Source organism: Theropithecus gelada, chromosome 6 (genome assembly GCF_003255815.1).
Source record: "Theropithecus gelada isolate Dixy chromosome 6, Tgel_1.0, whole genome shotgun sequence".
Classification (NCBI taxonomy): Eukaryota; Metazoa; Chordata; class Mammalia; order Primates; family Cercopithecidae; genus Theropithecus; species Theropithecus gelada.
Window position 1 is genome coordinate 147,946,823 of NC_037673.1, and position 27,984 is coordinate 147,974,806.

At 46.2% G+C, this 27,984-nt stretch overlaps 1 protein-coding gene across 1 annotated transcript in view; it reads right to left on the bottom strand.

Moving 5' to 3' along the window:
* FAT2 (FAT atypical cadherin 2) overlaps positions 1-27,984 on the bottom strand; it is a 65,401-nt gene that overhangs the window by 14,470 nt on the left and 22,947 nt on the right. The window contains exons 9-18 of the mRNA XM_025388071.1: positions 23,914-27,966; positions 22,198-22,394; positions 19,512-19,665; positions 15,790-16,023; positions 13,021-13,404; positions 10,621-10,835; positions 9,430-9,567; positions 8,669-8,812; positions 7,192-7,389; positions 2,711-3,521 (exon numbers count right to left, since the gene is read on the bottom strand). Coding sequence (XP_025243856.1) covers positions 2,711-3,521; positions 7,192-7,389; positions 8,669-8,812; positions 9,430-9,567; positions 10,621-10,835; positions 13,021-13,404; positions 15,790-16,023; positions 19,512-19,665; positions 22,198-22,394; positions 23,914-27,966 — 6,528 coding nt within the window. The remainder of the gene's footprint in view (positions 1-2,710; positions 3,522-7,191; positions 7,390-8,668; positions 8,813-9,429; positions 9,568-10,620; positions 10,836-13,020; positions 13,405-15,789; positions 16,024-19,511; positions 19,666-22,197; positions 22,395-23,913; positions 27,967-27,984) is intronic.

Sequence of the window (27,984 nt, forward strand, 5' to 3'; positions counted from 1 at the left end):
GATATTTCCTTGTATCAGCAGGAGTTAATCATTTAGGAGGTCAAGAGCCACTCTATGATAAAGAGAGGGGGGCAGTGATAGACTGTATGGCCAAAAGTTTTGTAAAGGCTGGCATCCTCCATCCCGCCTTAGCAATGGCTAATGCACAGTTGCATAGTATGGAGTAAACTTGAGTTTCTTAAGCTTCTTTGACTGTGGGACACTCTTATGTGGACCACTCTTGGGAATAGCATTCTATTGAACCCCCTTTGGGAAGCACTGCCCTCCCCAGATTTTAAAAAAATCCACCCTCCTCAGAAGTGAGTCCAGCTATTAAATCCCCAAAACCTCAGTGTAAATAAGCTTGTCAGTTGTCAGGGGAGAGGATGAGCGGTCCACCCTCTAGATACCTAGCAAAGAGGAATTGTTGAAGAGAGAGAACAAAAGTCAAAAGAAGGAGAAGGAAGAACCAGAAAAGATGAGGCACAAGGGATTATAACACAGAGATTCCAGCTAGACACAGTGGCTCACACCTGTAATCCCAGAACTTTGGAAGGCCAAGATGGGGGATCACCTGAGGTCAGGAGTTCAAGACCAGCCTGGTCAACATGGTGAAACCCCGTCTCTACTAAAAATACAAAAATTACCCAGGCATGGTGGCACTCGCCTGTAATTCTAGCTACTCGGGAGGCTGAGGCAGGAGACTTGCTTGAACCCAGGAGGCGGAAGTTGCAGTGAGCCGAGATCGTACCACTGCACTCCAGCCTGAATGATAGAGCGAGACTTCATCTCAAAAACAAAAACAAAAATCCAAAGAAGTCCGAAATTCCCTGACACTTGCAATTCCATTGTAGTAGGTACTTACTGGATGGGATATTGAAGACGATCTGGATCAGAAATTCCCACCCCTAGCTGGATATCAGGATCAGCTGGAGAATCTTTATGACACAGAATCCTAAGTTCTCCTCTCAGAGAGTCTGATTCAGTAGTTCTGGGTGGCACGTGGAAATATGTATTTTAAAAATCTTACCATCGTGGGTGTAACTGGAAGGGGGCCCAAGGGAGGCTTCTGAGATGGTGGTCATATTCTTTCCTTGATCTGGGTACTGGCTACACAGATATATTTGCTTTATAAAAATTATTTGAGGTGTGTACTTATGATACATGAATTGGTTTCCTGTATGTTTTATATTTCACTAAAATGTTAAAAAATAAAAAAACCTCTTTTCAACTGATTCTGGTGATCCTTGAGTTTATTCAGTATTTCTTCAACTTAAGCCCTTGCACCTGCTGCTTCAGAATTAAATGCCAATTCTAGGACTCACTCAGAACTTTCTAAATAAAAACCTCTGGAGGTGACACCCAGGAGCATGTCTCTTTAAAATCACGCTCTCCAGAAGACTTTGCAAAATCTTGAATTTTAGAACCCCTGCTGTCTGATGCCAGGTGGCTGAGACAGACCCTTCAGCCTTCTTGGCTTTCCCTGCAGCAGGCCCTGGGGCAAGAAACACAGAGAAGGAAATCCTCTCCCTGACAGAGACAAGCCCACCCAGCCTAAATCGAGTGGTCCCTAGACAAAGTCCACAAATCTTCTGAGAAATTATATCCCTAATGCCAGGCGGCTGGACCCATAAGGGGCAGGCCAGGCCAGGCCAGGCAGGAGCGCTGGTGAGCTGAAAGTCATGTCACTTTCCTTTAGCCAAGACTCCTGAGCTGCTCCCTTGGTCTTAATGCCAGGGGTGCTGGGTGAGTCTTGGAGTGCCTGAAGAGCTTAGTGAAGAGTTCAGGCTTTAGAGTGGGACACACAGATATTTGAATAACCAGGCCTTCACTGGAAGCTGTACAGTTTCAGGCAAACGAAATCTCATATCTCAGTTTCAACTGCAGATGGGGCTAACGACCCTGCCTGGTAGGGCTGTGGTGCCAATTAGTTTAGGTGACATCTACACAGAGCATGACGTACAGCAGGCTCCTTAGAGCAACAACTGCTACCATGGGAATGACAGTCACCATTGATCTGGGGTTTATTATGGGCCAGCCACGGGTTAAGTGCTTTTAGAACTATGAGGTAACTTCCGCCCCCCACCCCAACCCAACTCCAGGAGGCAGATGTATTTATTTTCACTACTTTATAGATGGGAAACTAAAAAGCTCAGAGGGTTTTAACAACACACCCAAGGTTACACAGCTAGTGACTGATGGAGCTAGGGTTTGAACCTGAGCTGTCTGAGCTGCCTTGAGCTTACAACCACCAGACTATGGTAATAATAGTAGCAGTATTAGTAACTCACATGTATTGAGCACTTTCTATATGTCAGGCACTGTTCTAAGTAAGCACTTGATACATAGAACTGATATAATTCCTATAGCAGCCCAGCTCAAAGTCACAGAGAGGTTAATTTTCCTAAAGTCCCCTGGTTAGTAAGTGGTAGAGCTGGGATTTTAACCCATGAGGACTGAAGCCACAGCCTATGCTCTTAGCCATGATGTTAAACTGCATATTGTAGTCTTACTGTTATTTTCTAAATCTTGAAAGGGAGCTGAGAATTGGGTATTATTCCATAACTAGATTTTGTGAGGCCACTAACTGTCTTATGGGGATCAGTGGCCTTTGGGCTTATTAAAACTTCCCTGAACTCTCCCACAGAGCCTCAGTGGAATCTCCATGCTTGGAGTCAGGCGGGCTGAGCCCAGCAGTGCTGCTTGTCCCTAGGGAAGACGCGGTACTTACCATTGCAGGAGCAGCTCCTGTGCAGGTGGTGCCGTGGGGTCAGGATGCTAAGCCTGGCGGTGCTATATGTTGGCCCAACCTTGGGGTCCAGATGCACTGTGTTATGGCAGATTTGACTCTGGCAGGTTGGCCCCTGGCAGGGCACCACGGGCATAGCTGACCGCATCTGAACCCCCACTGAATGCTCCATCTCCTTGGCTGAGTGAGTGATGATGGATGCCAGCTCCTGGAACTCGTAGAAGGTTCCAGAATGCCCCTCAAAGACCAGGAGCACGTCCACCCCATCCACGGCCTCTGCAGGCTGAAGGCTGGCCAAGTGAATGTTAGCCCGTTTGATGTCCAGCTTATGGCTGAGGAACCTCTGCAGGTTCCGCCAGTGGTCACTCACCAGCTCCTCGGGGGTGAGCTGGTAGAAGCCCATCCACATGGCCTGCTGCAGAGCCTCCCGCCCTGCATGCCACACGTACACGTGGACCCCAGCAGTCGTGGTGAAGGTCCCATCGCTGACTGTGACGTTGAACGAGTAGCGGCCACGAGGCAGGCCCTGGGCGGCGATAATCTTGCCATCGGGCGCACCCACTGAGAAGTGCCTGCCCAGGGTCTCCTCTTCTGCCAGGCTATAGGTCAGCATGTCTTGGGGGTCTCGGTCTGTGGCATGGATCTTACCCACCATGCCACCCTGGAACTCCTCCTCCCCGACAGTGATGAAGATCTCCAGTGGGAGAGCAGAGGGTGCGTAGTGGCTCTGCTCTGTGACATGGACACGGACAGACGTCGAAGACGAGAGCGGAGGGATGCCACTGTCTGACGCCTGCAGGCAAAACAAACACTGCTGTCACCCAACAGAACGGCAGTGCTCTCGGGCCTGACTGAGGCTGGGCCTCCCTGTGGAGCTACGTTTCTCTGCCCCACACCCAACTTGAGGGCTGGCTCAGTGCGTTGTCACATTTAGGAAAAAAAAAAAAAAAATCGAACTCCAAAAACACTGACATGTAATAAAGATTTTCTGAAGGTTTTGTAGAGATTGAAGGAGGGAGTTACATCCTATACCATGCAGTAAAACAATGCAGTTTCCTCATCTGACATCTCTCTGAGCCTCTTCCTAAATCTCTCCAGCCATAGACTTGGGCTAACTTCCTCATGAACTTTCTCATTCTGTCCCTGTCCTCAATTGTGCTGTCAGATGTCTCAGCGATTCTGATGCACCATGCACCCTGCTCAGCCTAAGAAAATTCTCCCTGGGATACCCTTTTGCTATGCGGTTGGAGTGGGAGTCGGGATTTGTTCTTCTAGTCAGTCAACAAAGTCTCCTGCTGTGGCCAGGAGAAAAGAGATAATAAGTAAGTTACCAAATAACTTGGATAAAGTGCTGTGAAGGAAATAAACAGAGACCTAACTTGGATCAGGTGGAAGGGAAGGAGTCTCTGTGGAGTGACATTTGAGTCCTGAGGAATGAGAAGAAGAGGTGACAGACAGAGGGAACAGCAAGTGTAAGGTCCTGGGGTAGGAATGCAGGCGGTATGTTCAACAGCACAGTCGGGGCCACTGGTGCTGGAGCAAGTGGGCAGGGAAGCAGGCCTGGCCTCACTGCTGGGCTGGCGCATGCAGGGTTGCAGTTTATGTCAGAACTGTGAAAAGCTGTGAGGGTGACAGGACCTCACTTAAGTAGGAAAAAGAATGTAAATCATAAATGCATTTTCCTTTCATGTTTCACCACACATCCCTGCAACTTCCTGCCTGACTTAGAAAGGACAAGCTTGCCTTCCTCTCCTCAATAATGTTATCACTTCCTCAGCTGTCAACAAGGGTCTCCACAATTTTCCCTGTAGTGATATCTTGTTTACCTGCACTCCAACACTTTCAATGTACAAGAAAGTTGTAAGATTACACCTACTGCTGGAAGTCATGCAAACACTGAAGAGATATCAATAGCAACAACAATAATTAACTACTACTAATTACAATGTATAGCTAACATTAGTTACAACAATACTACTACTACTGATTATGTATAATACAGAGCTAACATTAACTGAGTACAAACCATGTGCTAGCCATTATCATAGCTTATCTTTCTTATGAGATAGGTACTATCAAGTCACCCATCCTACAAAAAATATAACTGAGGCTCAAAGAGGTGAAGTAACTTGCCCAAGGTCATACAGCAGGTAAGGCCTGAGCAGAATCTAAATGCCTATCTGTGTCCATAGCCTGTGTTTTTCTTGGCTGGCCTCTGGTGCCTCCCAGTGCATGGAAGTGGAAATATGGGACAAATGCAATTGATGGTGATGATGCCAGTCGTTATCAAGCTCCTGTCTAGGCAGGGCATGTGCCTGGGTCTTAGAAAACAGAGGTCAGGAAGCCGTTCTCTGTCATCTCTCCCTAGGCAATCACATCCATGCTCTTGACTTTAAGGGCCATCTACCTATCCTCTGAGCTGCCAACTCCATTTCCCGGCTGCTCATTGGACACCTCCGCTTGGACGTCTCACAAACAACTGGGAAATAATGTGCAAAACAGAGCTTCCGTTTAGCCCATAAATCTGTCCTACCTTCCCGTCTGGGCCTTTCCAGTCTCATAAATGCACTACCACCCAAGTCTTCACAGGAGCCAGCAATTTAGAAATCATCCCTGAATCTTCTCTTTTCTTTCTATCCCTACATCCACTCCACCAACTCCTATCAATTTACATACAAAATCTGTCCCAGATCTGTCCACTTCCTGCATCTTCTCCATCACCCCTTGGTCTCAGCCCCACTATCTCCAGCTTGGATGACTTCTCATTTGTCTCCCTCACGCACTCTATAGAGCTTGAAAAATGAGCTTCCTGAGACACAAAAAGGATCCCTTTTCCATCTGAAACCCTTCAACCACCTCTCATTGTACTTAGATTAGAATCTAAAAGTGTTATACCATCTAAACCATGTGCTAGCCATTATCATAGCTTATACTTAGAAGATTGGCTGTCCTGGTTTGTCAAGGACAGTCTTGATTTTTACCTGTTTTAAATCAGCTATTACCAAGTATTATTTTTAGTGCCTGTTTTGGACTGTATGTTTGTGTCCCCTCAAAATTCATATGTTAAAATCTAATTCCCAGTGTAACAGTATTTGGAGGTGGAGCCCTTGTATATGGGATTAGGGCCCTTATAAGAAGGGCCATGTGAGCATACAATGAGAAGCCAGCAGTCTGCCATCCAGAAGAGGGCGCTCACCAGAACCTGGCCATGCTGGCACCCCAATCTTGGACTTCCAGCCTCCAGAACTGTGGGAAATACATTTCTGTCCTTTAAGCCACCCAACCTGTGGTATTCTGTTGTAGCAGCCCAAATGGACTAAGTCAGTGCTTCTCTCACTCTCAAAAGGTCACAGTTTGGACCTCAGATAATACAGTCATCCAAGCCACAAGGCCCACACGATCTACCCAGCCTATCTCCTCAGCCTCATTCCCATCCCTGCTCATGATGTTCTGAGCACCTCAGGCCACTTCAGGCTCTTTCCCAACTCATGTTGCTCTTCCTGCCTGGAAGACTCTCCTGCCCACTTTTCACATGGTTGGCAGCTCAGCTCTCTGCTCAAATGTCACCTCCTGGGGGCAGCCACCCTCTGAATGTGTGTCCCCCTGTCTTATGAGTCTCTCATCACTTTACTTCCTTATCATCATTTGTAAGGATGTTACTTCTTTCTTTATCTGTCTATTGTTTATCTCCATGATTACAATTGAAAGCCCCTGGAGACAGGAACCATTCCCTCCTTTCCCTCTGCTATGTTCCTAGCAGCTTGCAAAGGGCCTCGCGTGTCATAGATGCTCAATAAGTACTTGTTGAGAGATGGACTGACTGACTGAAAGAATGAATACATCATTCCCTGCCCATAAGTTCACAGAATAGTAGGGTCCACTGGACTTGAGATTTAGGGAAGGGATTTGGGGGAAAAAAGTGAGGGAGAGATATCAGACCACCATCTTGGCCACTGTTCTTTAGCAATTCCTATGCAACCCATAACACCGCCACAAGAATCCCCTGCACATGTGCATACAATATCTAACTTGAACCCCAAACCGGTTCTCTGAGGTAGGTTGTTTTAGCTCCTGAGGTTCAGAGAGCTGTTCTGGCTCAGCTCTAGGAGCTACAGTCAGAGGGTGTTTTGCCCAGGCACAGAGCAAGGATTAAGAATTTGGACTCTGGGGTCAGAGTGCTTGGGTTTGAAGCAACCCACCTTTGCCACTTATTACCAGTACTACTTTAAGCCAGTCACTTAAATCCTCTGTGTTCCTCAGTTTCCTCATCTGTAAAGTAGGGTGGTAACCATACCTGCCCTGAGTGTTGTGAGGCTTTAGTCCTGAGAAGCACCTAGCCCAGTGCCTGATGCATCCTAAGTGCTTTGTACATTTTTCCCCTAATGATAGGAGCACTGGTGGGGCTTTTGCCAGCATCTTTACTGTCCCCATGGTCACCACGAGAAGCCTAGCACAGCTCTCACCTGGATCTGAAGCTGATACCATTCCTGGGCCCTCCTGCTTAGGCCCTCAGCAGTCACCAGCCATCCATCCGGGGTCACTCGGAAGGCAGAGCCATCGTTCCCCTTGGTGATTCGAAATGAGTAGGGGGGGCCATTCTCTGGAGAGTCTGGGTCACTCAGGATCAGCTGCAGGACTTTGCTGCCAATGGGGGAGTTCTCCTGAGACCAAGAGTGACAGGAAAGCAAAGAGCAGAATGAGTCCCAGTCCTTCGTTTTGCACCTGTCTGGGTCCATCATCTGGAATGAGTCCTCAGTACTCTGACTGCTTGTAGATGATGCCTGGACATCAAGCTGCTGCTCATTCATTCTGCCTGCCTTTGAGGTAGTTGTTGACTGTCCTGTCTTGACCAGGAGCTCCCCAAGGGCAGTGTTGGGTCTTAGAAACACAGCCCACTGGGGCAGGAAGGATCCTTAGAGACCAAAGGTTAAACCCTTTATTCTGTAGAGAGATGACTTGCCCAACATCACACACTGCTGAATCATGTATTTAAATCAGTTATTACCTGGGTTACATAAGGGAATGTTGTGATTTGCAAAGCCAGTTGAACACTTATAAATGATTTCTTCCTTAGAGGACCTGCATGCAATATGCATCTGATAAGCACACTTAAAGATGACTAGGAATTTAATTAAGAAAAACCAGATTCCCTGAGTATCATTTTAGACTTTGTTGTATAGCATGGGAATTTAGTATACTATAACACAATGGTTGCTAACTTTTTAGCTTCACAATATTATCTACAAACAGCATCTAATGGGCAGAAACTGATCATTGCCTATCCAACAGACATTCTCTGTTCCTTTCTTATAAAATCCTGCTTTTGTTCAGATGTGGACTGGTGATATTCTCAGAAAAGATATTTTTAGTCGGGTAACTTGTTATTTGCAGCCAAAGCATCCTAACCCATACCCATAATATATAAAACAGGTAAAAGTGGAACAGCCCTAGGTAATGCACAGTGGGACCTAGAACTCTGCCTTTTTATTCACTCCCTCACCTCCCTCACCACTTATGACCCTGAAAATTACTCATAGAATCCCAAGGCCCTCTCCAAATCCTATTTGCAAACCATTAGTAGGGAATAGCTTGGGTTCTGGAAACAAACAACAACAACAAAAATGGGGTTAAATCCCAAGTTTGCCACATTCTAGGCATGGCATGTTTTTATACCTCAATCTTCTAAATCTGTAAAATGGGTACTACCTACTTCAGGCTGTTAAGGGTCTCAAACGAGGTAATGGATATGAAAGTGCCTAACACAGTGCCTGATTCCTTTTATTTCCATAATGCCCTCCAGCAGTCTGTGTTGCCTTTGGGGACATCAGTGGCAAAGTCACAGCCATTGTTCATGTGGACTAATACCACTGAGGAGCATCTTCTGCTAGGAGGGAAAGGAAGGGAGGAAGGGCTCAGGGTGCCTTGGAAGCTCAAGCTTACCTGGACAGTGGTGCTATAGTTGAGCTGGAAGAATCTCGGTGGGTTATCGTTGACATCAGCCACTTGGATAGTGATGTCTGTGTCCTCATGCAGTGGAGGCTGCCCACTGTCTGTGGCTCGGAGCTTCAGGGAATAACTAGAGGCCTGTTGCAAAATGCCCAGTGCAGGTTAGCAATGAGGTAGTTGTCCCTCACTTCTGCCCCCTGAGTCATCACTAATATTTTCAGAAAAATAAGATGGAGACACTTTCCTATGTCCACCCCCACTGCCCACCCATAGCATTTTAGGGCTTAGGTTCTGGAGTCAGACAGAAATAGGTGTGATTCCCTACTCAATCATTTGCTACCAATGAGACCTTGGGAAAGTGAATGAATTTATGTGAGGATAATGTCAGGATGCACTTCCTTAAATTATTTTGAGGATCAAATGGCATAAATCCTTATAAAACATTTAGGAAAGTGTCTGGCATACAGTAGATGCTCAAATAATGTGGCTATTTTATAATGATCTAACGATCCCTGCTCAATTGTGAGAAGCCACCTGAGCTCCTCTAGGGAAGGTTATGGGGTCACTCAGGCCCTCTCCTGCCTCTGGCCTCACAGTCCACAGAGGCCCCACAGAGAAAACAAGTGAGAGACATTCTGGGCAGGTCTGAGGAAGTTTCAGGATGGGGTCTTGACTGCGATTCATCTTCTGGACCTGCAGTGGGACTGTGTCTCTGCTCTGATGAGCTCAGGGTACACCCCTCCCACATGACTCACCTGTTCCCAGTCCAGGGCCTTGGCCACCTGTAGCTCCCCCTTCTTGGGGTGAATGGTGAAGTGCCCAAGCTGGTTCCCTCCTATCAGGCTATAGGTAATGTCACTATTTAGGGGTCCATCTTCATCAGTCGCTGATACCTGCAGTGGGGGACGGGGATTGTGAAGGGAGGGACAGGAATCTTGACTCCTGGGAGTGTAGGGGGAAACGGATATGTCCCTGCCCCAATGACTGCCTTTGGGCTAGCAGTGCCGGGATCACAGTCATCCCTGCCGAAGTAATCTCTTCACTTAATCCTCGTGTGGACTTCAGCATGCCATGGTTTATTCATTCACTCACCATTCACTTTTGCTAATAGTATGCTAGGCCCTGTCCTAGAATGTGAGGAATGCGCTAAAATGAATATGCCTGCAGGAAGTTTAATGCCTAATTTTATGGGTAATTCTAATTTGGGGTAAAGTATGATTAGCCTTATGAGAGCACAGAGCACACAGTGATACATTACACTGGGGATATTAGGAAAGGATTCATGAAGCCCTGAAGGATCAGGAGGGCTTTTGGGGCTGGAGCAGGCATTCCAGGCAGAGGAAATACTGCGAGCCCAGAGTGTGGAAGTGCAGATGATGTTTGGGGGAAAGGTAGATATCCCTGTGTGGTTGGAGCATAGGATGTACCATAGTAGGGAGTGGAGGGAGAGACTGGAAGGTGGGATAAAGAGTGTGGGAGTGTGGGTGGACAGAATTGGGTTTCACTCCATTGAATGAGGGAGCTATTGCATATTTAAATGCGAAGAGGTATTATTTGATGTCCCCTCAGTCCCTGCTGTCATTGACAGCTGTCATTCCATGTCATCCACTATGGCCAGGCCCTTCCCAGGCTTGGGAGCCTCTGGCAGTCCTCTGGGGTCTGTCTCTTTTCTCTCTTCTCCTAACAAACCTCACCTATCCCATGCCCCATTGCATCATCTCTGATCTTATCACATGGCTCTGAGACATTCTCTCAGGAGAGATAGTTTGGCCAAGCATGGTTTGGCCATACTCAAATCTCACATAAACCTCTGACAAGTCAGAGTCAAATCTACAGTGTGTTAACTTAATAAACTGATCCATGCTCATAGATGGCTGTGTGTGGGGGTGAGATAAGAACCCACCCCAGAGTTCGTCCCCACAAAGAGCAAGGTGGCAGATCCTTACCGTAAGGATGACGTCACCCACAAGGGCATTCTCTAAGACCCTTGTGCTATATGGATCTTGGGGGAATTGGGGCCGGTGTTCATTGACATCAGTGATGTTGACCACGACTGTGGTCACGTCACTGAGGGAAGAGGAGCTCTTCCGGCTGCACTCAATGGACAGGAAGTACTTGGGGCTTGTCTCAAAGTCCAGGCTCGCGTTGACATACAGGATCCCTGAAGAAGCAAGAGGTGACAGGAGGAATGAGGCAGTTGGGCCCTCAAAGGCACAGGACTGAGGGTCTGAGCCCAGCCCTAGGAGAGGCAGCTCAACAGGGTTAGGCAAGGCGAGTGTCGTCTGTCATCTCCCCATCCATCTCCCTTTGCTATCCCCTTGACTCCCTTCCCCATCATCTCTCTCATTTTCCTTATTATTATTCCAACAGCTGTATTTCCCTCACTTACTTCTGTAATATTTGATTTAAATCTCATTTAAATGTGTGATGCTAAATTTATCTCATTGAGACCTATAAGAACCCTGTGGGGCAGGAACAATTATGATTCCCATTTTCTAGGTCAGTCCATTGACCTAGATGCTCTAATAGGCAAGTGACTTGTCCAACCTCACCCAACTAGTAAATGACAGACCTTAGGTCATAAAATGAGATTCATAATACTCAAAGTTGCCAACAAATTGTTAGGGCATAGGTTATTATTCTGAAAACTGGAAAAAAGAAATAAAAGAACAAGGATTTATTCTGCCTTTCCTGGCTAACCAAATAGTTAATGGTGGACACTCTGCTTTTTGTTTTATTTTATTTTTCCTTCAACAGCATCACTTGCCAATGAACATCTTTTTATAATTCAGTCAGAAAATAATGAGGAGTAATAGGATTAGAAAATCACCATTTTACAGCCCTTAATGAAAAGGTATATCTATCTAGGAAATGATCAGCAAAGGCTGCTAAAACCATTAGAAGAAAGGCTGATGAAGAAGTCTATAATGGACTTACATACCCAAATTATAACTATATATTTATATATAATGGATCAGGTTGACAACACCTGAACTTACCATCTATCTTAACACCAGAAAAAAAAAAAAAAAAGCCAGTTAGCCCTTATGTCCCTCCAGACATGATGCAAACAGCATAGCATTATCTGTGAATCACTGTGTTGACCAAGCACTGTCAACTAAACCTGATCAAGGCCTTTGATCCAAATGTCATTCCTGGGAAATACAAGGACCCGAGGGATACGCTATATGACACTATAAGGAGCCAACCAATCCAAACGATGGAAAATTCTATCAGACACATGACTCAAATGTTTCATTAAATAAATGGCAGGGGGAAATAAAGAGGAAGAAGAAAATGTTAGAGATTTAAGGACACTTAAAATCTTGCATATCAACCAAATACAATGTGTAGACGTTTTGGGGATACTAACAAACCAACTTCAAAAAGACATTGACGAGAATCTGAAAAATGGCCTGGTGATATTAAGAAATTGTTATCTTCTAGGTGTGATAAGGTATTGTGGTTTTATTTAGAAAAACACTTATTATTATACAGAGATACACACTGAAGTCCTTACAAATGAAATGACACTGTGTCTGGGATTGGATGGATGTGGGGGCCAAAGGGTAAAGAAGAAACCAGGCTGGCCTCTGCTGATGGTTACTGAAGCTGGGTGGTAGGAACATGGGGCCCATTGCACTATTCTATTTTTTTAATATGTTCAAAATCTCCATAGTAAATTTTTAAAAATATTGCTCAATGATAAGGCAGCTGTTTGGGGAGGTAGAGAGCACCATTCCAGGGGAGCCATGGGGAGGAATCTGCGTGAGACACAGGCTGACCTGGGTAGTCTCTGAGGCCCTTCGCTGAGTTTCTGTGAGCCTTAGAGTCTTCTGTGGCTAGTAGGAAAGAAGAGAGAAGGTTTCCTAGTTCTTTCTCTCTTCATGAGAATAAGAGAAAATTAAGGGGTGCCAGGATGTTTGGAGCGGATGTGGGGATCCAGGAGGGAAGCAGGCAGCCTTGTCCAGGGTTGCTTAAGCCCCAGATTCCAACAAGGGCTTCCTACCTCTGCAGCCAAGCCTTTTCTGCCTCCTGCGCTGGGCCTGAGCTGAGACCATGAAGCCGCTAACTGTGGGAGGAGACTTCATTGAGGGTCCTGGACACAGAGACCTGGCTGGGGACGTGGGAGGGTCCCCTTTAAGGGAGGCTCCCACATAAGCTGGCCCCCCGGGCGGAAGGAGGGACCTGGTACTCGGAGAGAAGCAGAAGAGAGGGGAGAAACGACCAGAGGAGGCCTGCTCTGGGAGGCGCAGCACAGGGCAGATACGCACACAGGGGAGGAACACAGCGCTCCCAGAAACCCTGTAGGCGATGCTTCCGGGTTTGGTGGATCAGGCTCTCACCTGTGCGAGCATCCAGGCGGAACCGGCCTTGCTCGTTCCCGCCGACCATACGGTAGCCGGTCTTCTCCGCGCCCGGGCGAGTGAGGGTGGCCAGCTGCAGCACCTCCGTGCCAGGTGGGGCGTCCTCGGGCACCTGCACGCTGTGCTCGGTGTTCAGGAACACAGGCAGGTAGTCTTCTAGGCCCACCACCGAGACTGTGACGGTGCCCAGCGTGGACAGCGATATTGGGGTGCCCAGGTCGGAGGCACGGACCGTGAGCTCCAGTGGTGCCTGGGGCCTGACCTGCAGCGGCTTTTCCAGGCGGATCACCCCAGTGGTGGCGTCGATGGAGAAGTGGCCTTCGGCTGAATCCGGCAGAGAGTAAACCACCTGGGCATTGGCGCCTGGCAGGGAGACCAAGGGTGTGAGTCACACTGAGGGCGCCCCCTCTGGCTCTGCCCGCAGCAAACCCTGCAGCCACAGGAGGGGCTGAGGAGGGGGCTCCCATGAAGGCTGACAAGCTGGCTCGGGTATGTGAGGAGTTGGGATCTCTCCAGCAGGGGGTCTTGACTGGGGCAGGGAGACCCAAGGCCTCACTAAAAGGTTTTTGGGGGAACCTAATCTGCAAATCTATCAAACTATCGGAAAATATTATGTGGGGATTAGGGTCTAATATCAGTTTATTAATGAAAAACGTGCAGATAAAACCACCCATAGAGAGTTCCTTGACTGAGATAGAACAGCTCTGTAGCTTGATTGTGGTGTTGGTTACAAGAATCTAAACGGGATAATATTGCATAGAACTAAGTGTGTGTGTACACATACACACACACACACACACACACACACACACAAATGAGTTCATATAGAAACTGATGAAATCTGAGTAATAAGGCTGTAGTCTAGTTACCAACAATGGACCAATGTCAATTTTCCAGTTTTGATATTATCCTGCTGCTATGTAAGATGCTCCCATTAGGGAAGCTGCATGTAGCGTGCACACAGTCCCCACCAGTCCTATTTTTGCAACTTCCTATGGAGTCTATAATTACGTCAACATAAAAAGTTAAGAAAACACCCATGGAAGTTCTTAGTAAATCAAAACACACAGTGTTTCTCCAGCTTTGTCTCCAATTCTGTTATTTTCTTTGGTTAAGTACCAGATGAAGCAGTTGGCCATAGTGTATGAAAAACACCAACATTTAAGGCTCAGCTGTGAGGTCCTGCCCCAGTGAGATGAACACAGGCCCTCAGCCTAAGGGTCTCACATCTCCCACACACGTGGAACACACACTTCTCTGGTGGAATGGTGACAGGAGTTGCCTCTGAGAAGAGTTGAATTTATATCCATTAAATGCACATGCCATGCAACTTCCCCATATAGGCACTTATATGAAGAAACCATAATTTTTCTAGAGACAGAGAGATGCTGGTCAAGCCACACCTGGATTATTTAGTTGAAATATTTGGGTTGGAATAACCATTTTGGAAAGATTAATGGTAAATTGATGTAAGGCCACTCTAGGAGCCATCTAGGAGATCTGTGTGATTGTAGAGGGCAGGACCAGGACTGACAGATGTCCCACTTGATAATGGCCTGAAGAACCATAGAAGGAAAGGGCTGCTTAGGACATAGGGAGCATCCTGTCTCTGGAGGTGTGTAAGCAGTGGCTAAGGGAGCACTCACAGAGCCCTGCAGCCATTAGATGGAGAGGTAGATAAGATGGCTTATAGGTCACTCCAGCTCTGATGTATTCCTGATCTCTCCTATCAAACCCATTTCTGCATCTCAAGCAAGTCTATTCCACTTCCACTTGTTACCTCCAACACACATGCACACACACACACACGACACATACACACACATTTCCCAGGTCCAGCTACTCTGCCTTTCTGTTGACTGTTTGCTCTCTCTAGAACCCCTTCATCCCTCGAATATCTCACCTCCTTCAATGCCAAGCTAAAACTCACTTTCTCTAGGAAATCTTAATTTTACCCTGCTGGTGTCAAACAGAGCAGGGTGTTTTGATCCCACTTTTATCATCATCATTTTCCTGTGTTGACCTGGCTACTCTGATGCTGACAGCATTTTTTTTAACCCTACCTGCATTATAAAATTTGACTCAGGAAAATTGAACAGCTATATATATATCTCTCTCTCTCTCATATTAATGAGTTATATATATGTATGTATACACATATGTACGTATATACAATCAGAATAGAACACGCTGTGGTAGCAGAAGCTATAATTGGTACAATATGGAACAAATATGTTTGAATGAATGCAATTTACCTTGTAAATTTTAAAAGAAAAAGAATTAACTCCAATGAAAATCGTGGCACCAGAGTTAAAATGTACAATATTGAAAATGATTCAACTTCACTGTTTAGAAAATTGATCAAGGAATGTAATGGGTTTACTGGGGTTGGCGCCCAAAATTCCTTTCCTGAGGCAAATTAATCAGAATTGAAGAAGTCTGATTGGTATATTTCTGATTAAATGTTTGTACTTAAAAATGCCTTTGTGGTTAAATGACAGTATTGAAAAGTCCCCAGGTCTAAGTGGAAGGGGAGAAACAATAAGGCTGAAATACCTTTTTCCTGCTTCAAAACATTGCTAAAATCATTTGTCATATAGCACTTAGGTGTGCAGTTTGAGGATAAATACTTTTTACTTTTAAGTGTCCACAGACTCAACAAGGAGGCACAGCCCTTACCAGTCCTAGAGAGACACAAAGGGGACCCAGGAGATCATTGGAAATGGCCTCAATCCTTCTCAGACTCACCTTGGTCGGGATCCCGGGCAAATACTACAGCCACAGGGGTCTTCACTGTGGTGTTGTCAAAGACAGCCACAGTACAGTGGCTGGGGAAGAACCGTGGGGCATTGTCATTCACATCCTCCACATGGAGGGTGATGTCTGCCTGGCACGATCGGCCACCTCCATCCGTCGCCTTGGCAACAAGGTTGAACACATCCTTCCTTTCTCGGTCCAGGGCTGTGAGTGTGGTCAGCTCCCCTGGCCAGAGAAATGACAAAAGTTGAGCTTTCTCTGGGGAAATATTACCCAAGCATGTGCCCTCTAGATATCTACAGGAGACAAACGCAGCCACACAGAGTTTTGTTCGCAGCAAGCGGGGGTCAATACAGTCAGGAAAGCAGCTAAGCCTATATTCCCCCACACCCATTCACCTCCCTGATTCTCCCAAACGCACTTCATCACATTGCCAGTTTAAGATCATCACCAACAAGCTAAAAATAGGTATATTCTTAAAGGCCAATTAGGCAATTTCTAACAATATATAAAATGCATTTTTCCTTTGGTTCATAATTCCACTTCTAGGAATATATATATTCTAGAGAATAATCAACCCAACGATAAAAATCTATGTATAAGGATATTCTCTGCAGCACTGTTTATAATAGCAACATACTGAAATCATCCTATATGTCTTTCAAAAAGGGACTGGTTAAGTATATTATGATTTAGCCACACAGTAAAATACCATGTATGATGTTATATGTGTCTTGGTTTTCATGCGTGGCTTCTGCCTATAACTCCCACAGCCCTTGTTACACAGTCTTTTGTTATAATGTTGGGTGTGTTAGGCCTCAGGAAGCAAGATGTCTCTGACCTTCTCCTGCTCTCCTTTCACCTGCCCCAAGGCAAGACTCCCATCTTTCCCCCCTTTTCTGATTGTGGGTTTTAAGACTCTCCCCAGAGAGGATCCTGCCTTATACCCTGGGGGAAATAATGCTGACATCATGAGGCTCCCATAACAACCCAAGAGGACTGGGTTCCGAGAGCTTCCACATAGCTGAACACATGGCAGTTCCTGGAGGGTGGTGCGCCCAGGGAGGACACGGGAGCCCCTTTCCTCATGTCTCACCCTACACCTCTCTTCACCTGTATCCTTTGCAATATCCTTTATAGTAAATCAGTAAACACAAGTGTTTTTCTGAGTTCTGTGAGCTGTCCCAACAAATTAATCAAACCCAAAGAAGGAGTCTTGGGAGCCCCAACTTGAAGCCAGTTGGTAAGACATTCTGGAGGCCTGGACTTGCAACCGGTGTCTGGGTAAGAGGGTACAGTCTTGTGGACAGAGCCCTCAACCCGTGGGATCTGACACTATCTCCAGGTAGATAGTGTCAGAATTGACTTAGAGGACGCGTGAGTGGTCTCCGCTGCTTGTTGTATGGGGAAAACCCACACACATTTGGCCACAGAATTCTTCTATGTTGATGATTGTTTTGGTGTGAGAGCAGAGGAGAAACCTGGTTTGAGAGAGGTTTTTCCAAAACACCATAAAACCAAAAGTGGCCAGGCGCGGTGGCTCACGCCTGTAATCCCAGCACTTTGGGAGGCCGAGGTGGGCGGATCACGAGGTCAGGAGATCAAGACCATCCTGGCTAACAAGGTGAAACCCCGTCTCTACTAAAAACACAAAAATTAGCCAGGCATGGTGGTGGGTGCCTGTAGTCCCAGCTACTCAGGAGGCTGAGGCAGGAGAATGGCATGAACCCAGGAGGTGGAGCTTGCAGTGAGCCTAGAGTGCGCCACTGCACTCCAGCCTGGGCGACAGAGCGAGACTCCATCTCAAAAAAACAAAACAAAAAACAACCAAAAATGAATTATGATAGAGCTTTGAGATACAGCTGAGTGAAGAAAAGCAACTTACAAATAGTATTCTACTTTCATGAAGTAATTATATAGAGATTTTGGAGATGCATGGAAAACCAGTTGGATAGAATATATACCAAGAGTCCTTATCTGTGGAGGAAGGGGTTATCATGCAGACGTTCCAGTTTCTGCATAATGCATAGCTACATTACTTGAATTTTATACCATGAACATGTATTATTTCCATATTCAGAAAAAATGCCATTTTTTTTTTCTTTAAGTCCTTGCTGATCATCCTGCAAAGAGCAGCAGAGAGAGGTTAGGTAACCTGCCTGGGTCACTCTGCATGCCCCTGCTGGGTTTAGGAAGGACAACATTGTCCCCTATCTACCCAGAGAGCTTCCTGTGACACCCCTCTCCCCTGCCACCTCCTGCTCAGGTATCTCCAAGTCATCCTTTGAGCTATTGGACCCAAGCCAAGTGTCAGCAGCTGGCCCTTGTGACCTGGGCCTTCTGTGCTGCCCATCCCCACACCCTCCCCTGCAGCAGCAGGGCAGGAATCCCTCTTAGGTGGGCTGGTCTTCCAAAGGAAGTCCACGCCACCAGACTCTCACAGCCCAGACTCTCCTGGCTACTCCTGGCCACTCCTGGCCTACCCTGCAGGAATCTCTGCTTCTTATTCTGCTGTATCCCCTGGCTAGTAACAATGATAAGGGCAACCACATCTACTGAGTCAGACCTGGGCTAGGCTTCCATATGGTTTCTCACTTGTGATCTTCACAACAATTCTATAAGACGTTATCCCCGGTTTGCAGCATAGATATCTTGAGATCATGTTCTTGGCCATGACACTCACCTGCCTAAATCCTCCAGTGGCTCTAAAGGTGGGATTTGGCCCTGCCCACCCTGGGGCCTCATTTTTTGTCCTCTCTCTTCCCTCTCTGGGCACCAGTTTCTGGCCTTCTCTCAGGTCCTCAGTGTGCGTACTATTTCCCCAAAGAAGGTCTTCGTATGAATTCTCCTGCCTTGAGTGCCCTTTCCCCTACTCTCTCACCCCTGGCTAACTGTTCTGTGTCTGCAAGGCTCACATAAAGTGACATTTCCTCAGTGATGTTTTACTTAACCCCACTCCATAGCCCAAGTCAAGTTCTGTTGCCAAATATTCCCATAGCTAGCAAAAAGACAGAAAGACGAAAGAAAGAGAGAAAGAAAGAAAGAAAGAAAGAAAGAAAGAAAGAAAGAAAGAAAGAAAGAAAGAAAGAAAGAAAGAAAGGAAGGAAGGAAGGAAGGAAGGAAGGAAGGAAGGAAGGAAGGAAGGAAGGAAGGAAGGAAGGAAGGAAACGAACAAGAAGGAAGGAAGCAGGGAGGGAGGAAGGGGAGAGAGAGAAAGAAAGAGGGAGAGAGAAAGAAAGAGAGAGAAAGAGAAAGAAAGAAAGAAAGAAAAAGAAAGAAAGAAAGAAAGAGGAAGGAAGGAAGAAAAGAAAGAAGGAAGGAAAAGGGAAAGGGAGAAAGGAAAAGGAAAAAAGGAAGGAAAAGGAAGGGAGAGGGGAGAGAAGGAAAGGAGAAACCGAGGAGTCAGCTCTGCTAAAATAAATTTTAAAAGAATGAAATTAATCCCCTTAGCATTCTGCATTTTTTCTTAATTTAGCTCATTTAAAACCACTAATTCAACGACTCCATTTCCCACTAGATTGTAAAGACCCAAATCTTGTCTTATCAGCCTATTTATTATGTCACCAGTACAATGCTTGGCACATAGGGCCAATATATGTTTGCAGATGGATGAGTGAACTCCTGTTTCTTCTCCAAGGAGAATACCATGGCACTGCGCACTTGCTATTCAGTAAAGATGTTCTTGTCTTGATCCTGCAACTTAGGAAACCCACCTGTATGAGGATCCAGCTTGAATTCATGCGCCCCAGGGCCATGCAGAGAATATGTGATCTGAGCATTGGTATCAGTGTCCAAGTCTGTGGCAGAAACCTTCAAGATGAAGTGTCCTGGAAATACATCTTCATGAACCTTGCCAGTATAGACAAGCTACAGATGGAAAGACAAAGAAGAGGGAGATTGTGGGAACTGCATTCAGATCCAGAGAGAAGCAGAGTGACTGACTGAGGGAGGCAGAAACAGAAAGAGAGACACTAAGAGGGCAGAGATGAACAGAGACAGAGAGAGAGAAAGAGAAGCAGAGAGAGGGAGGGAGGGGAACAGAAGAAGGTAGAATAAGATGAAACATGCAAGGAAAATTGAGGTTTAAAACAGGAAGAGGATGACAAGAGAACAAGTCAGAAAAGAGAGAATGGAAAAGTTCTGCCATCCAAAAGCCCACAGGCAGGGCTAGAAGGGACGGCTACAACTTCTTCCACCCAGTCCTTTGAGGCTTTTGGAGGAGGAAGGAGAGATGAGTCTGATGCAAGCATTCTGGAAGGTGTCAGGTCAACCTCCCCTGCCTCTGTGGCGAGGCCATGCTATTAAGCTCATCTCCCTGACTATATTCCCAGGACAGACCCTTGACCTCTGAGTCAGGTCTGGACTCCAGTGGCTCCATCACTTGGCCCACCCTCCCTTTGCTGCAGGTACTGTCACGGCATCTGAGGGAGTGGCAGAGGGGAAAGGCTGAAGCTCCCTGAGAATTCAATTTTTCTTCAGTGGCTGGCTCTGAGCCAGCCTCCAAGCATCATGCTTTCAACCACTGTGGAGTGTGGGCAAGCATGGACCCCTACATGCCCTAGATGGAAACTTTATTCATTTTCTTGTTTTATTTTTTTTTTTCTTTTTTGAGACAGTCTCACTCTGTTGTCCAGGCTTGAGTGCGGTGGCACAATTTTGGCTCACTGCAACCTCCTCCTCCTGTGTTCGAGCAATTCTGCCTCAGTCTCCTAGGTAGCTGGGAGTACAGGTGCGTGCCACCACACCTGGCTAATTTTTTTTGTATTTTTAGTAGAAACGGGGTTTCACCATGTTGGCCAAGTTGGTCTCAAACCCCTGACGTCAGGTGATCCACCTGCCTCGGCCTCCCAAAGTGCTTGGATTACAGGCGTGGATGGAAGTTTTATGCCTGGGCAGGCTGTGTGGAGGTGGTTCCCCAGGCCTCTTTTTTCTGGCTGTAATGATGCTGTGAATCATCTCTGGGAGGGCCAGGGTGAGCCTGATCCCAGCCTCTCCCAGCATGGGGAGGACGGAGGTTGGTTGTAATGATGGCTGAGGGAAAAGAGAAGGAAGGTGACCACCATTCTCCCCAAAAAAGCCTCCTTCTGAGACCACCCCAAATATGGTCATCTCGGATCCTGAAAAGACATTTTGCATGCATACCAATAACTAGACTCTCTTTTTCTACTATGCTTTATGTGACTGGCATGTAGAAGAGCGGAGGAAGAAAAGGTGAGGAGATATATGTATTTATGTGTGTTGCTAGGCATGTGTCTATACATGTATATGTGTGTGCAAGCAAGTTGAAGTTTGTATATATGCAAATGCATATGTAAGTATGTTCATGTGAATTTATTATGTATAGTTGCATGTGTGGGTGAGTATATGGATGATTGTGCTAGGTATATAGGTATATGCTTATATGTTCATGTGTATACATGTATAGGTATTTGCCTGGGTGTATAGGGTTGTAGATGATCCTTTGTGTATATGTGTGGGTATGTATAACTGTGCATTTGTATATATATACTGAATGGCTGGATTATGATAATTTGAGATGTTATAAAATTAAAATGTTAGCAGTTTAACTTTATCTGTAAACTTTGAAAGAAGGTAAATCCTCTCAAAATTAAAAATTACTTACTGTGTTTTAAAAAATATGTTTAAAATCAAAGTTCCATGACAGCAATTGTTGGTTTACGCCTCTAGGAACACAGTTTCTCTCCTGACAAATGCACACGCACACACACACACACCACTCAACATTTGTTCCCACTGGAAGTTTGGAGTTAAATTACATGAGATCCTTAAGAAAGTATCCCTCACCAAATGAAATTGCCCTATCTCATGTTTATGTCTGTATAAGTGAAAGAGGACATCTCAATGGGCTAAATTACCCCAGCCGATGTGGAGAGGTGCATATATGGGCATGGAGCAAGGGGTTTGTCTGGGGCCAGGTCTCTATGAGTGTATTTGATAATAGTGAGTCATGTCAACAAGATGAGCAGTGCCAGGGATTTGTCCATTGGGCATGGCTGGCTGTGTTTGGAGAATGCGTATGTTACTTTCCTTCTGGATATGTTCTGCGGAGAAATAGACCTTTGTTGGGAATGTAGGGGGAGAGATGTGGACCATGAGTCTTGAACAGCTTGGTATATCCCTATGGGGGCCAAGGAATTACCTAGAATGGTCCCTGCCCCTGGGAACTCGTCTGAGGCTTTCTGGGGAGAAGCAAGGGAGGTGAGGTCAGTGATGGCCAGCCTCAGAGATGGGTCCCTTGGTCCTCCTTTCTCCTGCCCCTCACTCTCTGTTCTCCTGCCCCTCAATCTCCCTTCTCCTGCCCCTCACCCTCTGTTCTCCCGCCCCTCACTCTACCTTCCTTGCCTCCACTACCCACTCCGCCCCTCACCAGGCTCTCACCTGTGAGCACTGTGGGCTGTTATCATTGACATCCAGGACAAAGATCTCCACGGTGACCGAAGCCTGGAACTTGCCATCAGATGCTGTGACTCTGAGTAAGTACTTGGCTGTGTGCTCACGGTCCAGGGTCTTCCTTGAGGAAATCCTCCACTCATCTCCAACTTGGCTGATGCCAAACTGGCCCAGGGGGTCTCCCTCTAAACAGATGGGGCAGAGCTTTCAGAAGCCAAGCAATAGAAATGAACTCGGCTTTGTGTCATAGGTGGCTGCCCATCGGACACATTTTTTAGAATTGCTGGGAAAGCAAACATTTCCTTCCTTAACTAGGAACCCACAGTTCTACACTGAGTCCACTTTTTGCTGTTATGAAGCTACTTTGGACTTCAAATGCCTCCTGTTAAATGAAATTATCAATGCAACAAGCATCACTCCAAAATATGTGGCTGAAGGGAGGGTTATTTTTGTGGCCCAGAAGGCATGGGAGGAAGTTAAAGGGAAATAAATTTCAATTCTATGTAAATATCTAAGAGGCATAGCTATATAACAGTGGAGAGGTAGGAAGCAATGAAAAACACCAAACACTCCAAGGTTTTATTTTATAACTAAGGACCCACCCTAAGTGGAGGTTCTGTAGGAGCACTAGGTTTGCTTGCTAAATCATCTTTCTTTCCTTGACACTAATCACTGACAAGAATGTAGGAATATGGATTTCTCACTCTGAGATCCTAAGATTCCAGAGTTCTAAGATCCAACTGCTCCAAGAATTGATAATATGTTGACATTTATTACTCTATTATCCTGAGATTTTAAGACTTCTGTGTTTTTAGGAGTCTGATATTTTAAGATGATAAGATTCTATTTTTCTACAACTCTGTATTTCAAACAGCTTTGATCCTATGTCTTCAGGAGTCTGTGGTTCTTGGTCGGAATTACAGGCTCATGGGCTTTTCACTGGACAGCTGTGAGAGCAGAAGGAGCCATGTTCATGGGAATGGGGAGGACATGGCACCTGGGGTGAGAAAAAAAAGGACACAGGAGTGAAGAAACTCTCTTATGGCCACTGGTTAGCTGGCTTAGTCACTGGATTGGGAATAGGGTAATTTAGTTTCACAGTAGGTATCCACTAAGAAAAGCAGCTTGTAGGTGTGGGTTTTAATCCCAGCCCTGAAGCAAGCACAAGAGTGTGACCTTAGTTGAAATTCTCCATCTGGGTCTTGGTTTTCACATATGCAAAATGAGGGAATTATACCTAAGGAAGTGCTGTCATTCCTACACTTAGGACCTGTGATTGACTAAGAAGCGTTTTTTATCATTCACGACTTTCCCTGGGCAGGACACTCTCCATAAAGATAGTCACTTGACAGAATTTTCATGGATCACGCAACTTTGTTTGTGCCTCCTCCATCTTTCAAAACACAACTCACAGCAGTTAGAGTATGACTCACATGAAATAACGAGACATCCTTTTTGGAAAGCACTTTCTAACGTATAGGTGCTTTCTATAAATTACAGATCTTACAGCATGCCTGTGAGGTGAATCATAACATGCATGCCAAGTCTATAGGTGGAGAAACTGAGGTCCTAGGGAGTTAAATGTGCCCAAGGTCACACTGCTAATAAGTGGCAAACCCAGGACATGAACCCATTTTAGGGCACCTCTTCCTGGATGTTTTTCAATACATTCCAGAGCCTACCGTCCATGACAGGCGTTCTTACCTGTGATGTAGCAGGTGACCTGCCTGTTCTGCTCAGAAATGTCAGCATCCAGGGTCTTTAGAGTCACCACTAGTTTGCCAGGCTCACTGTTCTCAACCACAGATCCTCTGTACTCTTCAGAAGCAAATCGGGGAGCATTGTCATTCTCGTCTGTAATGGAGACCTGAACCAGGGCCTGAGAGGATAGCTGGATGGTCTGTCCATGGTCATAGGCCACCACATGAAAATGATAAGTCTGGCAGGTCTCACAGTCAAGTTCCTGAAGTGTGGTGATCCAACCACTCTCACTGTCAATGGCAAAGAGCTCATGGACATTGCTACCAGGGTCTGCAGACAGCCTGTAGCTCACCTGGCCATCTCTCCCAGTATCCTTGTCAATGGCAGTCACCTGAATGACTGAGGTCCCCACTGGCATATTCTCAGTGAGGACAGCCTTATATGGATCAGCCTCGAATACAGGCCTATTGTCATTGACGTCTCCCACTTGGATGTTGACAGAGACCAAGGACACCACGTCACTGTTCTGAAGGCAATGTGCCATCACATCAATCTGGTACAATTTGGTGGATTCATGGTCCATGGGCTTCCTCACCTTTATGACCCCTGTGTCTGGGTCCAGGGAGAAGACACCATCCTTGTTGCTCTCAGGTGTGGTGCCCCGCACTAGACTGTAGATGACTGGATCTTGAGCTGCCACTGCTTTAACAACCCCAATTTCAGACCCCTCTGGAAGGTCTTCAAGTGCAGAGAAAGTATACAGAGGTTCAGAAAATTTCGGCAAGGATACTTTTTTAGGAACCACCTGAAGTCGTACTGGTACCAGAGAGTTCCAGTGAGGAGGGCCTCCATCTTGGGCTTTGATGAAGAAGTCAAGGGTCTGATTTTCCAATCCCACCAGGCTGTCTTTCACCTTGACCACACCAGTGACTGGGTTAATTTCAATGACATCTTTAACTAGGTCCTCTGGATTCATTGAGTAGGTGACATCTGCATTCTGACCTTCATCTGCATCATAGGCCAACACCTGGATAACCGGAGAGTCTTTACTGACATTGGATTGAATGGATACTGTGTACTCAGATGCTTTGAACTGTGGAGGGTTGTCATTTTCATCTGTGAGGATGATCTTCACTGTGCAGAAGGCTACTCTTCCTCCTCCATCCCGAGCCATGACCTTAATAGCAATGACCCTCTCTGTTGAATTTTCCCGATCCAGTTTCTGTAGAGTGGCAATCTGGCCATTGGGGTTTATGGAGAACTTCTCACTTGCTAGTTTATTGATGATAGTATAATCTACAGTGCCATAAGGACCACTATCTTTGTCTATGGCTAGCAAATCAATCACCTTGGTTCCAACCATTGCATTCTCTGCTAATTCTGCCTCATAAAGGTGCTGCTGGAACTCTGGGCTGTACTTGTTGACATTTGTGGTGTTGATGTACACAGGCACAGTTGCTCGGAAGACTCCATCAGAAGCGCCTATCCTCAAATTGTAAGAAGAGTCCAGGTGCTTTTTGCAAAGGTTGAACATAGAAATTATTCCTGATGAGCTGTTAATGGAGAAGTGCCTGTCCTGATTGCCAGAAAGAATTAGGTACTCCAGGCGGGAGGTGTCCCTGCTATCAGGGTCAATAGCCTGGACTTTAAGAACCAGGTGTCCACAGGTTGCCAATTCACTGACATTGGCTTCATATTGAGGTTGTCTGAACTCTGGGGGGTTGTCATTGATATCAGACACATTGACAACCACAAGGGTTTCACCAGTGAGTGGGGGATCTCCTTTATCCATGGCCCTGACTTTCACATGAAAGTGTTGTTGGGCTTCATAATCCAGTTCTTGAACTGTGGACATCTCCCCTGTGCTCCCATTGATCTGGAAGAACTTGGAAACATCTGAGCCATCCTCCACAATCTGATAAGAGACGTCACGGTTCTGCCCTGAGTCCCGGTCAGAAGCCAACAGTTGGATCACAGGGGTCTGAGCAGGCAAGCCTTCTGAGATGGAGGTGGTATAGACCAATTGGGAAAAAGTGGGAGGGTTATCATTGACATCCTCCACTAGGACTTCCACTGTGGCTTCAGAAAATGACCCCAGAGCTGTATCCGTGGCTCTGACTGTGAACACATGTTTGGTCTTGGACTCATAGTCCAAAGGCCCTGTTACTGTTAGGACACCAGTCTTAAAGTCAGTGGTGAACAGCATCAAGGGTTCTTCCTCCACAATGTTGTAGATGAGCCGGAGTCCTTCTGGACTCCGGGCCTGGGTGTGGAGAATTGGGGTATAGAGGGTGATATTTTCAGGTACTCTGACTTTGTAGTAAGGACTCTGAAACAGTGGGTTGGATTTATTTCTCACAGTGACAAGTACCTCTTCCTCACTCTGGAGGGATGGCATTCCTCCATCCCGAGCAATGACTTTGAGGCGATACTTATTTAAAGCTTGATAATCAAAGGGTTTCTTGAGTGTTATGTCCCCAAGATAGGGGTCAATTCGGAAATATGTGTAATCTTCTGCAAATTCATATGTAACGGCACCATTTGTCCCCAAGTCCTCATCAGTGGCAGATACCTGAAAGAGGACATCCCCTGGCTCTGTGCCATCTTGGATGATTGTGTAATAGGGCAGATGCTTAAATTTGGGGGGATTGTCATTGACATCCTCAATAGAGACTCTGACCAAAGCCTGAGCCACCCGCTGAGGTGTCCGATTGTCTCTCACTTCCACTGCCAGCTTGTGAGTGTCCTGCTGCTCCCGGTCAAATGCCACACCTCTTGTCTGCAACACGCCTGCTGACTGGACCATATGAAACATATCTGTGCCATTCAAGAGGAAGTAGGAAAGGGTGTCATTCAAATGATTGCCCTGGGCACCAAGAATCACCAGTGCCTTTCTGTCCTGTAAGTTCTCCTTCACAGCTGCTGTATAGACATCCTGATCAAACTGCAAGCTTTTGTCAAGCACTTGGGTCAAAGAAATTTTTACCAGTGCAGTGTCTTGATACAAGCCATCAGAAGCCCTGATGGTGAGCTTCCGAGAGAGTCCCAGGAAAGCAGGATTCAGCACAGATATGCTACCAGTGATAGGATGGATGGTAACAGCTTCATCAGCATTGCCAGTTTTGATGCTATAATTGACTTCTGAGTCATCATCACTGGCCCGCACCATGAGAAGCTCCATGCCTGGATGGATAGGTCCCACTATTGCTACCTCATATATCTGTTCTGAGAACCTGGGAGGAGAGTCATTCACATCTCTGACATGAATGATGACTTGGGCAGGTCTGGGTGCAAATAATATGGGGCTTCCTTGGTCATGGACATAGACACAGAATTGGAAAGAGGGCATGCTCTCATAATCCATCTCTGATACAATGGTTAGTGTTCCCATGCTGGGATCAATTTTGAAAAACTTCAAGGCCTCCGGCTCCAAAATTTTATAGACCAACAAGGAATTAGTTTCTTTGTCACTGTCAGAGGCATGAATCACAAAGGGGTTGTTGTTTTTATCCATGATCATGCTGTACAATGGAGCTGCTTCACTAATTTGGCCCACAAAAGTTGACTTTAAGAACATAGGAGCATTGTCATTTTCATCAATTATGTCAACCACCACCATGACATCAGTAAATGCACCTGCCATATTGCTGCCTCGGATTTTCAGCTGGTAAGACGAGATTTTCTCATGGTCCAAGTTCTTCTGGGTGGAAATGAGGCCAGAATATGAGTTCATAGAGAAGACTCCATCCTTGTTTCCCTCTCTTAACTCATAGGTAACTTCAGAGGAGCTCATAGCAGAGACAAGGAGGATTGGGGAACCAACAGGGATTGATTCAGGGATCTCTACAAAGTACTCAGATTTTGAAAAGATGGGGGCGCTCCTATCTGAGGGGTAGACGTGAATGATCACTGTAGCCAGGTCATGCCATTGTGGGGAGCCTTGATCTTCTGCCTTCACTGTCAGAGTATGTGGGGCATGATTTGCCCGATCAAGCTTTTGAGCTAAAGTAATGATGCCTAGCAGGGCATTGATGTTGAAGAAACCTTCACCGTTCCCTGAAACAGAAGACAAGA